Genomic DNA, 15503 nt, shown 5'->3' on the forward strand with positions numbered 1-15503 from the left:
CCCCAGCCTGCAGGAGAGCGTGAGGCTGGCAGCGGCTCCGCGCCGTGTTTCACGGCTGGCTGGACAGGAATGCTGCCCCGTTCGATCCGGGGCGCGCTGGCGGTGCGGAGCAGGGCTCGTGTCGCGCCCTCCTCGCCAGTGTCTGGGCGGGGGTAAAGAGGGAATTCCATTCAGCCGGGGATTACCGCAAACGGGTCTGTCTGCCGCAGCCTGGGCGGAGGGGGCACCGCGGGTTTGTACGTGCGGCGTCCATGCCCGGGGAGCGGCTCACCCGGAGCTTGGCGCTGTCATTCATGGTGGGAAAGGGTAGACTGGGATCCGTGGGGCCCGCGCTGGTGGCCTCTCCTGCTCTACTTCCCATTATGCACCATCCACCTTACGGCAGCCCGAGCCAAAACCACGATGAGGAGCAATTGCTTTGCGGGCTGCAGTTTGCTCCTGGAAGCTCGCGGCTGAGGGAAGGAGGTGACGAGGCAGCTGCTGCACCCCGGCCAAATTCCTGGCGCGTTCCTGAGGGAGATGGACAGCAGGGAGCAGCGGCTGGGTCTGTGCGCGGCTGCACAGCGCGGTCCTACCGATCGATGCCCATCTCCCTTGCTGGGCTGGAGGCGACCCGCTCGCAGGGATGCAGAGGAGGGGGCTCACAGTCCCTCTGTGCCAGCGCCCTCCACCACCGGCCGTGCCCAGGGATTAAGGGTTTAATTCTCAACTCACGCTGCTAAACCCGCAGGGAGTAATCCCCGCACGGGTGTTCAGCGGCACCGCGGAGAGGCCGGGCCCGGGTCCGGCCCGGGCGGTGCGGGCGGCTCTGCTGCAGGCCGCGGGACCGGTTTACACAGAGCCCCGCACGGGGCGGTCCGCGGGGAGCGGGCTGAGAGCCGGGCCCTGCGGTGACCCCGCCGCGCTCCCGGTGCCGCGGGCGGGGCAGGGCCGGGGCTCACCCACGACGCGGCCCCGGGCGCGGGGTGCTCGGGCCGGTCTCTCCCGCACGCCCGCAGCTGATTGGCTCAGCGGGAGGGACGGGCGGGGCTCGCCGGGGAGGCTGGGGGCGGAGCGTCTCACGCCGTGGTCGCCCATTGGCTGGAGGTGAGCGCGCGGGCGGGCAGCGGCGTGCGGGCCCTGCCCGGGCGGCGGCAGCAGCAGCAGCGGCTCCAGCGGCAGCTTCGGCCCCGCCGCGCCCCAGCGCTCCGCCCGCTCCGCTCCGCTCCACCCGCACGGCCCGGCTCTGCTCCGCTCCGCTCCGTTCCGCTCCACTCTGCACGGCTCGGCTTGCTCTGCTCTGCTCGGCACGACTTGCCCCAGCACGGCCGCTCCCGGGGCGCCACCGCGGCGGCGGCAGCAGCTCCGCGGAGGGGCGGGCTCCCGAGCGTTCCGGCTTTAAAAAGAACGTTAAATTTTCGGGTTTTGGGGTTAATTTTTACAACCTGGTGTTCTCGGCCGCGGCGGCCGCGGGCAGCATGGGGCTGCCGGCGCTGGAGTTCAGCGAGTGCTGCCTGGACAGCCCCCAGTTCCGGGAGCGGCTCCGCTCCCACGAGGCCGAGCTGGAGAAGACCAACAAGTTCATCAAGGAGCTCATCAAGGATGGGAAGTCGCTCGTGGCCGCCCTCAAGAGTAAGTGAGGGGCCGGCGGTGGCTCTGCCGGGGCCCCGCGCACCCCCTCGGCCCGGCCCGCTCTCACCCGCCTGCTCCGTGGCCTCCCGGTCCATCGGGGACCACCTGCTCCCATCCGTGTTCCCCGGCTCTGTGTTCCTCTGTTCCTCTCTGTTCCTCTGGCTGATCCGGCGGGTTAGGCCTGGTCCCGGCCCATAGAGATGTGCATGGTCCTGGTCCATTGGGATGTGCCTGTCCCCGGGTCCACTGGGACATTCATGGCCCAGCAGGTCCCGGTTCTAGGCCCTGAAGGGGTTGTGTTCTTTGAGGATGCTTTGGCTGGGCTGGGGGGTAGGTGCTGTTTCCCCCTGCTTGTCCTTCGTCCCCTCTCTGTTCAGGGTAGGGGACACCCAGTTCCCTTTTCTGGGCTCTGCCCGAGCTGCCCTCACTGGTGCCGTCCCAGCGTGTGTGTTGTGTGTGGGAGCTGCAGGCTGGGGCGCAAAGCTGCGTGCCAGTGGTTTGGAGGGGGGGGCGGATGGACACTGTGGGTCCGGGGCCAGGGAAACCCTGGCCTATGGCTGGCAGCATCCCGGTCCCCCTCAGTCCCAGCTGCTGTCCTCATGGTGGGGCTGGGGACGCGTTTGCATGGCCACCCCGTTGCCAGGGTTGGTTGGGCTGCTCCCCGAGGCTCTATTCCTGCTGCTCCCACCCCCACGGAGTTATTTGGGGATTTTCCTTTAAGTGTCTTTGGCCCAAATCTCATCACTTTCCTGGTCAGTTTCGTGTACTGAGTACTGGGGCACGGTGAGTTGTCACTTGCTGAGATTGCCCTTGTCTGCTCTGCTTCAGTGCTGTGAGGTGGGAGAGAGACACATCCACACAAACGTGCCCCGTGGAGCCCCCGTGGCATTGCCCATGACACACCAGCCTGGCCTTGGGGACATGGCACAGTTACTGTGGGAGCTGGTAGCAGGGTCACCCCTGGGGTGCACAGGCAGGTGATGCTAAGCGCACTGCTCAGTCCAATCCCAGCCAAGGGGCAGCCATGGGGCTGATCCCTGCTTCCCCATCAGCTCTCACACTGAGCCCCTTGGGTGCAGTTCCCCTGTGCTGGAGTAGCAGCTGGTAACATCTGGATTACAGGGACCCCCATTGTACCAATTCTTGGCATTCTGGGTTCATAAAACCCAGCCCAACAGCTGTTGGTGCATCTGTGGCTTTGCAGGTCTGAGTTGTCTTCTGCTGCTGCGTTTGCGTGTTGAGCTGAAGGCAGCCTGTGCCTGGAGCGTTCATTTTGTCACACAACAAATCCTACAGCATTGTTCTTCACTGAAAATACATTTTAGGAGCTAACTGGTAGGTCCCAGGGGTGCTCATCTCTGGGCTTAGTCATTGGGTACATTTAGTGAGTCTCTGGGTAGGTGCTGGCTGTGCCTTTGCCCCATCGTGCTGCAGGACAGGTATTTTTGGGTGTTCTGAACTGTGTGTGCTTGTGGCTGCCCGTGGGCTCCTGTCCCAGTGGCCGTGGCTGCGCTGCTCAGCCCCCGGGCAGGAAGAACGCTCGCCGGCCTCCGGAGATAAGGATGTTTTTATGGCTGAATTGTTTTGGAGCCTCTATTGAATGTGTTCCTGGATTAGACCTTAATTCCTGTGCAGGGCTGGGGTTTGTGGCACTGATGCCCAGGCTGTAGGGGCATGAATAGGGATGATTTTGCTGGAGTGTTAATCAGTGCCCAAGCACAGGCGCTGCCTGGGCCCATGGCCGCATCCCGTGTGTGTGGCTGCAGGTGCAGTGGGATTCTCCCCTCAGATGTGGTCTGCAGGGTGCTCTGGGAGGTTTGGGGGTCCATGGGGCAGGGGCCTGTGGGTGAGTGTCCCTTCCCTGCTGCGCTGCTCGGCTGCTCTGTGCATCCTTCTCCTGCTGTAAGAGTGACTTCACCACCCATGCAGCTGCTGGAGAGCCGTGATGCCTCTGACTTCTCCCACAGGCATGGGACAGGATCTGTCCCAGCTCTTCCCACGTCTGTTACCCTCGGTGTGCGATGGGTCTGAGCTCTGGCCATATTCCGTGAGCTATTACAGACCCTCCAGACACCCGTTAGCACAGAGGAAGATGCTCTGTGGTGGAGAGCTGCTGCGGGTGTCATTCCTGGGTTGGCACCGCTGTGACCTGGTGCAGTGGTACCCGGTAGCCGTTCCCAGCAATAACCAAGTTCTCCCTTCTCTTACCCACCTGTTATTTTGTCTCCAAGGGTTCATCTCCCCGTGGCTGGGCAGGGTGGCCCTATCTCACCGGCATTGCCTCGATGTGTACTCGTTGGCCACTGTGCAGGGTTCCTGGATACGGGGCCGGGCAGGTCCATGCAGCAGCAAACCCCTGGTAGCAGCCTGCAGCCGCTGGCGTGTGGGGCTCGGAGGTGTCTCAGCTCTTGGCACAGTGACCCAGCCTGCAACTGAAGTTACGTGGAGCCTTGGCAATATCCTCTCTCATTTTCCTTCCTCTTGAGTTCTCTGCTGAATGTTTCACATCCTCTTTGTTGTAAGACAGGCGCGAGGGGAACGTAACTCTTTGTGTATCGTCAAGGAGCGAGGTGGAGGGGTGGCTCGGATGGGGCTTCTGTTCCCTGCTGCCCTGCTTGCAGCCTCTGTGCCGCTGGAATTCACATTCAGTAGGTTGAAAAGAATCCTCATTTGCTGAAGGGCTGGTTTTGATGAACATCCTCTGATGCCAACGGCATCTCTGGAGTGTGTACATATATATATATATATATGTATATATATAGATACTGTTGGGTTTTCCCCCCCAGAGAGTGTCTGTGCCTGTTTCTATTGTCTCCCTTTGCTGCTTGGCTGGTATTAGGAGTGACCTGGTTTTCAGCAAAACATGTCCCTCTTCCTCCCTCATACATAAATTATTCAGAAACTTTTGCAAATGCAGAGACCTCAAGTGAGACATAAATAATGAACTTGAAGCCTGGATGCTGTGAAACTTGTTCTGCAGTGAAGGAGCTGTGGTGACCGTGGGTATGGGGGCTGCTGAAGCAGTTTGTCCCTTTGCATGTCCCCTGTGCTGTTGAATGGGGCAGGTGGGGAGCTGTGTCCCGGTGTGGCAGCTGCCTGTGTGCCAGCATCACCTCCAGCCCCTCTGCTTTGATGGAGAGGGATATAGAATCATGGAATCGTTTGGGTTGGAAGGGACCTTAAAGCTCCTCCAGCTCCAACCCCTGCCACGGGCAGGGACCCCTTCCACTGGAGCAGCTTGCTCAAAGCCCCTGTGTCCAACCTGGCCTTGAGCACTGCCAGGGATGGGGCAGCCATCTGGGCACCCTGTGCCAATGCATTGACTCCGGTCACCAAGATGATGCAGAGATGCTTTGCAGCTTGCTTTGGAACGCAGGCAGCACATGTGAGGATGGAGGATGTGGGGGTGCAGGCGGCTGGCAGCCATCGCCTCCCCAGTGCCGCTGCGGGGGGCTGAGCTGGGGCACCTTCCTCATCTTCCTCCACCTCCTTCCCACAGGCGCCGTGTCCCAGTGCCGGTGTCCCTGCGGCTGACGTCTCCTTGGGCGCTGGGGCTGCAGCCGGAGCCCTGCCACGTTTCTGCTCTCGGTTTGCTTTGCTTCTTCCTCCAGCTCCCAAGCTCTAATTTGAAGCCTCTGAACCCATCCCCGCCCCGGCGCAGGCTGCAATTTGTGTGGCAGGGCCGGGCTGGGGCTCTGCAAACCCCCTCCAGTGAGGGTGCCCATGGCCGGTATTCCCAAAGGGAAGGGCAGAGGTGTCCATGCTCCCAAAGCGTGCACTCGGGCCCATCTGGGGTGTGGGATCGTTTTTCCTCTGGGTGTTTTTGGCTGGGTCATTGCAGGGCTGTGGCTGGCAGTGGGGAGGGGCAGGACTGAAGGGGTGATGCTGGGGTGGACCTGGGCCCTTTGGCAGTGGGGAGCTCATCCAGCATCTTAGGGCATGTGCTGCAGCACTGGCTGCAGGTCTTGTGTCTGCTGTGTCCTCCACCAGTGTGCCCATTCCGGCTGGATGACAGCAGGAGGGATTGGCTATGGGGTTTTCCTGGGGCACATCCTGCTCCATGGCTGCCGTGCAGCTTACAAAGCGAAGTGGGGTGTTTATATAGCTCCTGGTGGTGCCATTGGTGTGCTGGGCTCTGCCCATGGACTGCACGCTCTGGGATGTGCTTGCACATGGATTCTGTTCCACATCGCAGTGGTCTCATGCTGAAACCGAGCCTTGATGCAGTGTCTGTGCCCATGGCTGCACCAGGCCTGGGGTTGGCACCGTCTCCGCAGCTCCCTTGGAAGCAAAAGCGAAACCTCTGTGCAGTGTTTAACCTGAGCAGTTAATTCCCTTTTGATACAAACAAGGCTCGGGTTAGTGATGAGGAAATGTTTGCCAATGCCTTTGCTTGCCCTCTGTCCCAGCCACCGCTGCCTTTCCCTGCCTGCTCTGTACACCCCCCGCTTGGCATGCTCGGTCCCCATGGAGCGGCACCCAGCCGGGGTGTGCTGATAGCTAACACAGTGGAACGTCCCTGTTTGCTTTGCCGGGGTGTGTTGGAGGAAGAACCGTGTCCGGGGCTGCTTCCTCACCTGGAGCTGTCTGGGGTTGCAGGTCCTTGTGCTGCAGGCACCCGTCAGCACTCGGGGGAGAAATGTGAAGCTCTTGGATCATCTCCATCCTTTTGCCCTTCTGGTCCCTGGAGAGAGGCAGTAACAGCCCAAACCTTCCCCTTGCCTGTGCACAAAGCAGAGGAGGGGGATGAGATATGGAGGCTTAGGGCTGCCCTTGCCAGGAATGGCCCTTATTTGTGCAGGTGTAAACGTTAACAGAGGCTGGACTGCAGGCTTGGGCTTGGAGGAGGAACAATGTGCTTTCTGGAGGGTGCAAAATACAAATGAACCCATTGGGTTGCGGTGGCCACTTGTGTTCAGTTCTGCTCTGGTTGTGCCGTGAAAAGCGGTGTTTGGTGCTGCCATGGAGCACTCCGTGCTGGATGGCACAGCCAGGCTGCCCCTGTGGCCACCGTGGGCTCTGCTGTGGCCAGCCAAGCAAACCACAGGGCTCATCTTGGGGTAAAGCACGTGGGTTTGAGGTTTGATTGTTTCCTGGCTTCGTTCACCCAGCAAAGGTGTAACGTGGCTCCCCCCCAGTCAGGGTGTGTTCCCCCCCCTCCTTCTGGAGGGCCATAGGAAATGTTTGGTGTGGTGTGGGGAATACTTTGTGCTATGGAAGGGGTACATGGGTACAGCTCAGCCAGTCCTGTGCCAGCAGGGCTGAAGGCAAAGAGGACTTCCTCCTCCTTTGCATGACCTGTGTGACTTGTGCAGTCACATAGTTAAAAGCTTGTCTGGTATTTCATTCAAACGAGGGTAGTACAAATTATAATGCTCTGCTTTATTTTCAGCACCAGCTGAAAGCTCCTCCTCTTCCTCTCCAGTGAAAACTAGCAACAGGAATGTATTCCTGCCTGGGAGATGCTCTTTGGTTTTGATGCAGGGTCTCAGCCATGAGCCTACCCTGCATGGCTCAGCCTGATTGTGAGAAGGAGAACTTGCCCTGCTGGGGTGGTGCAGGGGTTTACCTGTGTGCACGGTCATGATCTGCACAGGAGGTTCCTCATGACATCCCCAGGGATCATTCACCCATCTCCCGGGGGTCTCCTGGGTCCCTCCACACACAGCCACGACCCCTTGGTGCTGGTGTGTTTGGGGACTGATGGAGTGAGCTCCTCGAGTCCTGTACCAGCCACTTCACTGGAGCTCCGTGTGAGCTGCTCTCTGTGGCTGGATGCAGCTCTTGGCAGCACTGAAGAGGGAGGCTGGTGAGCAGAAGGGTTTGGGCGTGCAGGAGAGCCTGTGTTCCTGATTGCATCTTTCAAATTACGCTGGCAGAAGGCTCATTAACAGGGCTTGAAGAGCTTTTTAATGGGAGTGTGCCACAGAGCACCTCTGGGCGCATGTCCCGACACACTGGTGTGGTGATGGTGTCTGGAGATGCTGGCTCTGTGCATGCTGCTGCCCGGCTGTGGCACTGCCACTGAGCAGGTACCAGCGTTGGGTTAAACTCAACCCATTTGAGTTAGCAGGGGATGGACCAGGGTGGTCCAAGTGGTGCCCACAGCGTGCATGGCATTACCTGTGTGCCTGGGACACGGACTGGGAATGCGGCCTGCTTTGATTCCCTCCTGCCCTTTCGTTTTCCCTGTCTTTGGGGGTGGCAACTCACGATGACATGGAAAATGCATGCGAGGAAGTGCGGTTCCCATGGTTGCTGGGAGGAGGGCGGGAGGCAGCGGTGGCACTCCGCTATGTGTCCCTGTGCTGTATGCAGGTTGGTGCTTCCCCGAGTGATCCAGCTGGGATGGGATGAGTTGTGCTGCCGGAGGGGACCGCTGACCCCTCTGCTTTCACCCCCTGCCCTCAGGCACCCTGAAATGCTTGTGTGCTGCTCCCTGAAACCCAGGGAGTGATGCCACAGCCAGAGCAGTGTCCGTGCACACCACAGGAGAGCTCAGGGGGTTTGCATTCCTCTACCCAAGCAAAGGGGCTTCAGAAACCTCCTCCCTATCAATGGCAGAGTGGCCAAGCAAATCCTGCCTGTGCTGGTTCTGTTTTGGGGTGTTTTGGGCAGCCAGGACAGCCAGAGGATGGGATTTGCTTGGTATCCTTTGCAGTGCTTGGGGTTTTCAGTATCTATCCACTGGGTTTAAGCAGACCCGAAGGACCCAGGTTTGGATGCAGTGTGGTGAGTAGCTGTAGCGTGACGGCGGTGGGTGGGAGGGGGGGCAAGGCGAAGGGAAGCTCATACCCAAACCTGCACAGCTTGTTCACTCCTTGGTGTGAATCATCCCTCCCTCCTCCCCCGGGCACGAGCGGCTGCCACCGTGGCCAGCAAAGCTGGGATGCTCTCCCTGTTTTCCTGGCACATTCCCTGCACTGAAGCGCTCCCACCTGCTCCTCTTCATCGCTCTGTGCAAGTGCCTGGTGGCCCTGGCCCTGTGGCTGCATGCTGTTGATGAGGCATGCTCATTAGGGCATCACCTGGATCATAACAGCAAGCATGGTCTCACGGCTTGGAGGAACTGGGAACTGTTCTTCCCTATCTCCGCTCCTGCCTGGTGGTGGGAGCCTGGGGGTCACGGCGTGCCTGGGATGCGGGGTGCGGGGAGGGCTGGTGGCCACAGGAGCTCTGCGGAACGGGGACTGCAGTGCAGGGGGGGAAAGGGGCCGTCTCCGCGGTGATGCCAAGCCGGTTCCTAGCTGGAGCCTGTGGGAAGCGCAGCAGCCTCCGGACCATCTGCCTGCGGCACGTGGAGCCGTGCTGCGCGGGGGCCGGCGCTGCCTGCGCCAGCGATGGGCTGGCTGGCGGCGGCCGCATCGCCCTTGCCGCGGTGCTGCCCATGGCACCCAGCACCCATCACCGCGGGGCACGCTCTGCCCCACAGCAGCCCGGTTAGCTGACCCTTCCTTCTGCGTTCTGTGGCTGCCCCATCCCTGGCAGTGCTCAAGGCCAGGTTGGACACAGGGGCTTGGAGCAAGCTGCTCCAGTGGAAGGGGTCCCTGCCCGTGGCAGGGGTTGGAGCTGGAGGAGCTTTAAGCTCCCTTCAACCCAAACCAGGCTGGGGTTCTGTGATTCTATCATGCGTGATGATGTGCTTGGGGATGTTATTGCAACCTGTGTTCAGTTGCTGTTACCTCGGTGCACTCGAAGTGCTGCCTGTGGTGTGCCTGTGCGCACACCCACGGGCTTTTCGCTGTTAGCCGTTTCTAATCCTGCATCAGTATCTCAATGAGGGAAAGGTAAAGTGTTCCCTGCTCGGGGCGAGTGACCTGTAAAATAAGCTGGCGTTTGCCTTTTCAGCAGTGCTGCAGGGAGAGTGTTCCTTTGCTGGGTCTGTTTCTTTTTCCAGCTGAAACAGCATCTGTCCTGAGTGATGCCCTTGCTGAGTGCTGGTGCTTAGCAATGTTCTACAGCCCAAAACCCCACTGCAGAGCAGGGTGCTTGGGCGGCTCTCCCCTGCCTTCCTCAGCATGGCTGGGGCAGCAGCAGCCCTTGCAGGGTTTGGGGATGGCTCTGTCCTCACTCTATCCGTGAAGGCCAGGAGGAGGCCCATGTTAAGGGCAGTGATGTGCCCCGTGTGCTCCCCCGGGCTCTGCTGCAGGTTTTGATGTGTTTCTGTATTTTCCCTGCCGAAGCAGGAAGAATTGAGTCACTCATTTGCCAGTGATGTTCCTGTGAGCGCGGTGGGATCCTTCCTGCTCTTACAGCTGAGGTGGGGAGCACCAGAGACAAAAGGATTTCCGCAGCCTCCTTGGGAGGAGAAGGAAGCGGGCTCCTGCAAAACCGCTTTCTGTGCCTCTGGGAGCTGACCCCACTTTCCTGCCCTGCCTGTGGGCACACCAGGTCCTGGTGAGAGCCAGTGAGGGGCTGCAGCCCCCCGGGACGTGGGCCCTGGCACTTGGTGGCTGCTGACAGAGGTCAGGACAGACGGGGCTTTGCCCCGTGCTGCAGGGATGTGCTGGAGGGACTTGTCCTGCCCATGGAAATGGGAGCAGGTCCCCTTCCTATCTACTGTGGGATCCCTGGAGAAATCAAGCCAGCTCCCTTCTGGCCCACCTATTAACTAATTAGCTTTAATAAGGAGCTAATCCAGTGTGTGGCTGGGGCCTGAGGCAATCTGTGCAGTGTCTGGCTGGGGGCTCTGCCAGCACCCTCCATCCCCATGGCAGGAACCCCCTTTCGGTGACCCCCTCCCGGCCTTCTGCTCTGCTAATGGTCATTGCCTCTGTCAGGAGCAAATTTCTTCTGGATTAGCATCCCCTAAATCGATTAGCTGTCTCGGGCAGGGCATTTAATTCTAATGAAATGTGATTCCAGGCTCCAGTCGATGAAATATTGTGGCCATGAGGGTAAAGTAACCTGGGCCTTTCCGTGGGTTGTTCCAAGGGGTGGGGAGGAGGGAAACCAAAAAGGCTCAGAGGAGAAATGGTAACTAGCAAGGCAGTGCATTGCACTACCACAGACTCACTGGGGGATCATGAGGAGCTGTGAGTAAAGCGTGGCGTTTACATCCTGCTTCGGAGTTCACTCACAGGCACAGGGATGGTGGCATTTGCACAACCTGCCTGGAGCAGTGGCAAGGGGTACAGTGGGGTAAACGCTGTATTAGAATCCTTGTTGCCTGGGAGAAACTGGGAATATCCTTCCTAGTTCCAGGGCAGCTGGTCTCTGGATGTTGACATCCCTCTCTGTGTAACAGCGCCGTTCCCAAATGCTTGGTTGTGGTGGGGGATTTTCACTGATGCTTCCTCACGTTTTTTGCTTGGCTGTTGGCTGCCGTTGGGAATGCCGGCTGGGGCGGTAGTTTTCCATTTCATTACCGTGTCCCTGAAGTTCTCCAGGCACTTAAGCCCTCACCTGGTGTTTGCTCTTTCGGCGCATCCCCCCTCTGTGTTTGAGGGCTGCATAGTTACACTTGGTTTTATCCGGAGCCGTTGTCTGCTCCCACCTGAGCTCCCGGCCGCTGCAGGTTGGGATGGCCTGGGGGGCTCTGCCCTAGAACAACACCAGGATGTGAACAAAAATAAGCACAGGGCAAAGTGCCAGACATGGCGTTTGGTGGGGAAGTGGAGAACTCTCATTGGGTTTGCTGCTGGGTACATGAAGTGCTCTGTGTGTCCAGGGCCAGCACAGGACAGGGGTGGCACCCCGAGTAGTGGATGGGCTGTGATGAGGAGCCATAGGCAGCGATGCTCTGGGGGCTGTGGGAGGATGGGGATGTTGCCACATTGATGCACAGCACCAGGAAGCCCCCTGAGGGCTCAGTGTGGTGCTGGTGGGTTGGAGGGTGGCTGTGCCCATCCGGTGTGCTGGTGTCACAGAGGGTGATGCTCAGCCTGGAAGCTGTTTTCTGGGGTGTGGGTACCTGGCTTTGGGCCCTTTATCTTCAAGTGCCATCCCAGGGCTTCACAGCGGTTCTGAGGCGCTGCGGGGCAGGCAGCTCAGCCCCCCTGTGCTCCTCGCTGGGAGGAGGCCATGGTTAGGAAGTGCCTCCACAGCTGCAGACATCTGTCTGCTCAGCCTGTCCCAAGCGGGGAGCCTTTCCGGGCATCACTGCGTCACGCATGGGGTTTGTGTTCTCCCTCGTCCTGACCGCAGGTAGAGGCTTCTCGCAGCGCTCTGCAGACCCGGCCCATGCGGCTGCACCGCAGCAGCTCCTGGGTCTCTCCAGCCTGTTTGTCCTCCCCAGCATCACCTCCCTCTGCTCGTCTCCTGTCGGTGAACCCAGAGCTGCGGCAGCTCCTTACACATCTCCTTCCTGTCCACAATGAACCTGGTTAATGCAGAACGAGGCAGGGCTGAGTGATGCTGAGCACTACACAGTGTGCTTGTTTGGTGTGTGGTGGTGTGTTTTTGGTGTGTGGTGTGTGTTGCTTTGAGTGATGCTGAGCACTACACAGTGTGCTTCGCTTTGAGTGATGCTGAGCACTACACAGTGTGCTTCGCTTTGAGTGATGCTGAGCACTACACACTGTGCTTTGCTTTGCGGCGGCTACGCCTGAGAAATCCTGTTTGGGCAAGCAGAGAAAATGGCCCAGAGTTTCCATACGGGGCAGGACAGACGGGAGCCTCCCTGCATCTTCCTTTCCCGAGGGATGGAGAGGTTGTCGAGCCCATTGCTGTTTGGGGTTCATGTGCAAGGCATTGAAGTGAGGGTCCCCTTGGCTGTGACTCTGGGCAGCGGTGAAGATCGCTTCATTAATGAAGCTGCTTTATTAAGCCAGCCCTGCTGCCTTGGCCAGTTGCTGTCCCACCAGTGGTGCAGGGGAGCAGGCAGATCCCTTTGCATGCGCTGGGTTTCTGAAGGATCTTGGCCATGGTGAGATAAAGATCTGAGGAGTGCTAAGAAAAGCTGAACAGGAAGGATGGAGCGCGGCGGTGTCAGGGGCAAGGCGGGCTCTGAGTGTCCAGGAACTGGGAAAGTCAGGGCTGGACCCGGTCAGAGGAGCGGGGGGGACAAGGGTGAGGGCTCTCCTTAACCAGCAGCTTCCTCCAGCCAGGAGGCGGCTGCTGGGAACAGAAAAGTGGCCGGAGCAGCGTGAGTCAAAGGAAGCGGCTTCTCGCCTCCAGGAGCCCTGAGCCCCCGCTGCAGGATGTCCCCTGGGTCCAGCAGTGCTCATGGTGTTGTCAGCAGGTTCCTGGTGTTGCCAGCAGCCTGACTGCCAGCCGCCACCGCTGCAGGCTGTTTTGAGCAGGGTACCAAAATGCTTGTTGCAGGTTTGGGCCATTTCTAGCAGGGGTGACAGCAGGAGCAGGCACAGCCTTGTGCATCCCTCAGCAGCCGTTCCTGAGGGCCCCACACAGCTCTGATCTCCCTGAGCTGTTTCGGCTGGTTTAAAGTGTTCTGTGAAGTGGCTTCTCTCCCCTGGGGCTGGGATGAGCTGTGCCCAGGGCTGCAGCCAGGAGCGGGGGCTGAGGCCAGGCTCCTGCCTTCTCTGTGTGTTGTAGAAGGGACTGCCTTCCCCTGCCCTCCAACGTGAGCGATGACCCCAGTCCACATACGAGGTAGGGGCTTCCCTTTTGCTTTTTCTCTTTTAAATCTGTCCCTTTCCTCTCCGGGCACAACCTGCCTGGTGACACATGGGCAAAGGCAACCGCTGCCAGCAAACTCTCCTTTTCCCCTTCTCCTTCACACAGGGCTGCTGAGGGCAGACACCTCCAACCTCAGCTGCCACGGGCAATGGGTCACCCTGTGCCCTTTGGATGTGAAACCTCCTCCATCTTCCTGGAAATGAAGCCATCTCTCCAGGAGACCCGATGGTCCTTCTGGGTTGGATCCCTTGGATCCTCAGTGCCTTTCACCAGGAAGCTTGGGAAGCTTTGCAGACGCGTCCTGGCCTGGCAAGGTTCCCAAGATGACTCCAAACGCTCTTGGTTTGGGGGTGTCAGGATGACGTGGCTGGGTGCTGGGCTGGTGGGCAGCGGGGGATAATTGTAGCTGCAGAGCCGGGCGGCCCTTCCGAGGGCTCGCTTTGTATTTCACGCAGCACAGATCGTTTATCTCTTCAAATACCACGGGAATCATTCCTGTCTTCAGCGTGTTGCTCAGACCTGATCCGCTGTTCGAGCCCACCAAGAGTCCCATTCATCCTACAACGGGCTGGCTCTCTGTGCCTCTGGCAAGCATTCTGCCATAGGAAGCCACGCTGAGTGTGTGAAGCGAGGCATATGGTGATGCCTGGGCTGGGCAGCGGTGCTGCCTGCTCCGATGGTTGTAGGAAAAGGCCGAGCAGAAGCTGCGGCACCTCCTGGATCTTCAGTCCTGGATGGGTGGTTCAGTTCTGTTGCTCTGCAGCACATCTGAGCAGTTCTGGAGTGTTCTCCCTTGAAACACGGTTTGTGTTTGGAAACTGTCCCTGGTAAAAATGAAGTTCTGGGGTTTAGGACCCCCCAGTGTGTGCTCTGTGTGTGGTAAAGGCATTGAAATGGGTTTTGGAGGAGTTGTAGGGCAGCAGCAGTGATGCTCTCCCTGCCTTGGGGAGTCCCATGTGGGGACTGTGCCTGTTTCACCCATCCTTGGGGGTCTCTGTTTGGGTTTGGCACCCTCAAACCTTGATCTCCAGCATGTACCAAGCCAGGGCAGCCTTTCCATGGGCTCTAGTGCACGAACATGAGGGCAGAGGCTGCTGCTGGAGGTGGGGCGGTCTCTGCTCATCTGGTTTCATGTATTTACTTGAGTGATGAATCAGAGGGAACCTGCCCGCAGCTGCAGTCCTGTCCTAAACCACTGCTGAGCTCCAAGTGCCTGCTGGAGGAGTTATTTAATAACTGAATCACTGCTAATGAGGTAAGAAAGCAGCCTGGGGATGGAGCTGGGTGCAGAGCATCGTGGCAGCGAGTGGGGCTATTGCTGACCTGCGCTGGGAGGCACAGAGGGAGGATCCAAACCTTTTGGAACCAGTGAAGCATTTACCAACACTGCCCTGACGCTGCGTGCTGACCCCAGCAGTGCATGGGCTGGGTCTGTATCAGGGCTACATTGAGATGCTGGCGGCTGCAATGCTGATTTCCAGGCATGAGCTGCTTGTTGCTGGATCCCTGCAGGAGCTGTGGGGACGTGGTGCAGTCAGAGCATCCCATCCTCTGCAGCCTGGTGTGCTGCTTGCATGCATCTGTGGGCCAGATCCAGCACTGACCTTTCCCAGCCTCTATCCCTGGGCATCCATGAGCACTGGGACATGTTGCATGACCCCACTGCTGTGCCCACAGCCCTGTCTCACTGGGTGGCTGCTGGCGATGGGTGCTGGCTGTGGCGCAGACACCATATTGCTGCTTTCTAAGCACCCTTGGCAGGCCATAATCCGCCTGTTTTGGTGCTGATTAGAGCGGCTGTTCCCTGGATTACCGGTCCTGGCTGGCTCCTGCCCACCACAGGGTGCTCAGTGTGACTGCTGCAGTGGTGTGGGGCTGTGGAGGTGCTGCTGGGGTGACTGAGTGGGATGTGCCGTGTTCTGCTGTGTCTGCAGCCACTGATGACCCCAGAGCTGCCTAAAGGGGCTGCAAGAAAGCACAGAGAAGCTGTGGCTGCCCCATCCCTGGCAGTGCTCAAGGCCAGGTTGGACACAGGGGCTTGGAGCAAGCTGCTCCAGTGGAAGGGGTCCCTGCCCGTGGCAGGGGTTGGAGCTGGGGGAGCTTTAAGGTCCCTTCAACACAAACCAGGCTGGTGTTCTGTGGGGGCTGGAGGCAGATGGACCATGGTGTAGACGCAGGTTTGTTTTGAGAAGCTTTAAGGAACTTGTCCAACCCACAGTGGGGGGGAGCTGGTGGCTTCTGTCCTCATGGGTGGCAGTGGGAGTGTGGTCACCTCCCCAGTGAGGGGCTGTTGGCGCTGCGGGCTGGTGACA

General features: G+C 59.3%; 1 protein-coding gene across 4 annotated transcripts in view; it reads left to right on the forward strand.

Moving 5' to 3' along the window:
* The first annotated feature begins 1424 nt into the window (after positions 1–1424).
* The window catches only part of ARHGAP26 (Rho GTPase activating protein 26), a 116576-nt gene continuing 102497 nt past the window's right edge, over positions 1425–15503 (forward strand). For all 4 annotated transcript variants that reach the window (XM_061347744.1, XM_061347755.1, XM_061347764.1 and 1 more), the window contains exon 1: positions 1425–1611. In XM_061347744.1, coding sequence (XP_061203728.1) covers positions 1458–1611 — 154 coding nt within the window. In that variant the 5' untranslated portion in view covers positions 1425–1457. The remainder of the gene's footprint in view (positions 1612–15503) is intronic.

The sequence above is a fragment of the Neopsephotus bourkii genome, unplaced genomic scaffold, assembly GCF_033783945.1.
Source record: "Neopsephotus bourkii isolate Nb327-2 ecotype Australia unplaced genomic scaffold, CSIRO-AGI_Nbou_v1 NB_52, whole genome shotgun sequence".
In the NCBI taxonomy this organism is placed as follows: domain Eukaryota; kingdom Metazoa; phylum Chordata; class Aves; order Psittaciformes; family Psittacidae; genus Neopsephotus; species Neopsephotus bourkii.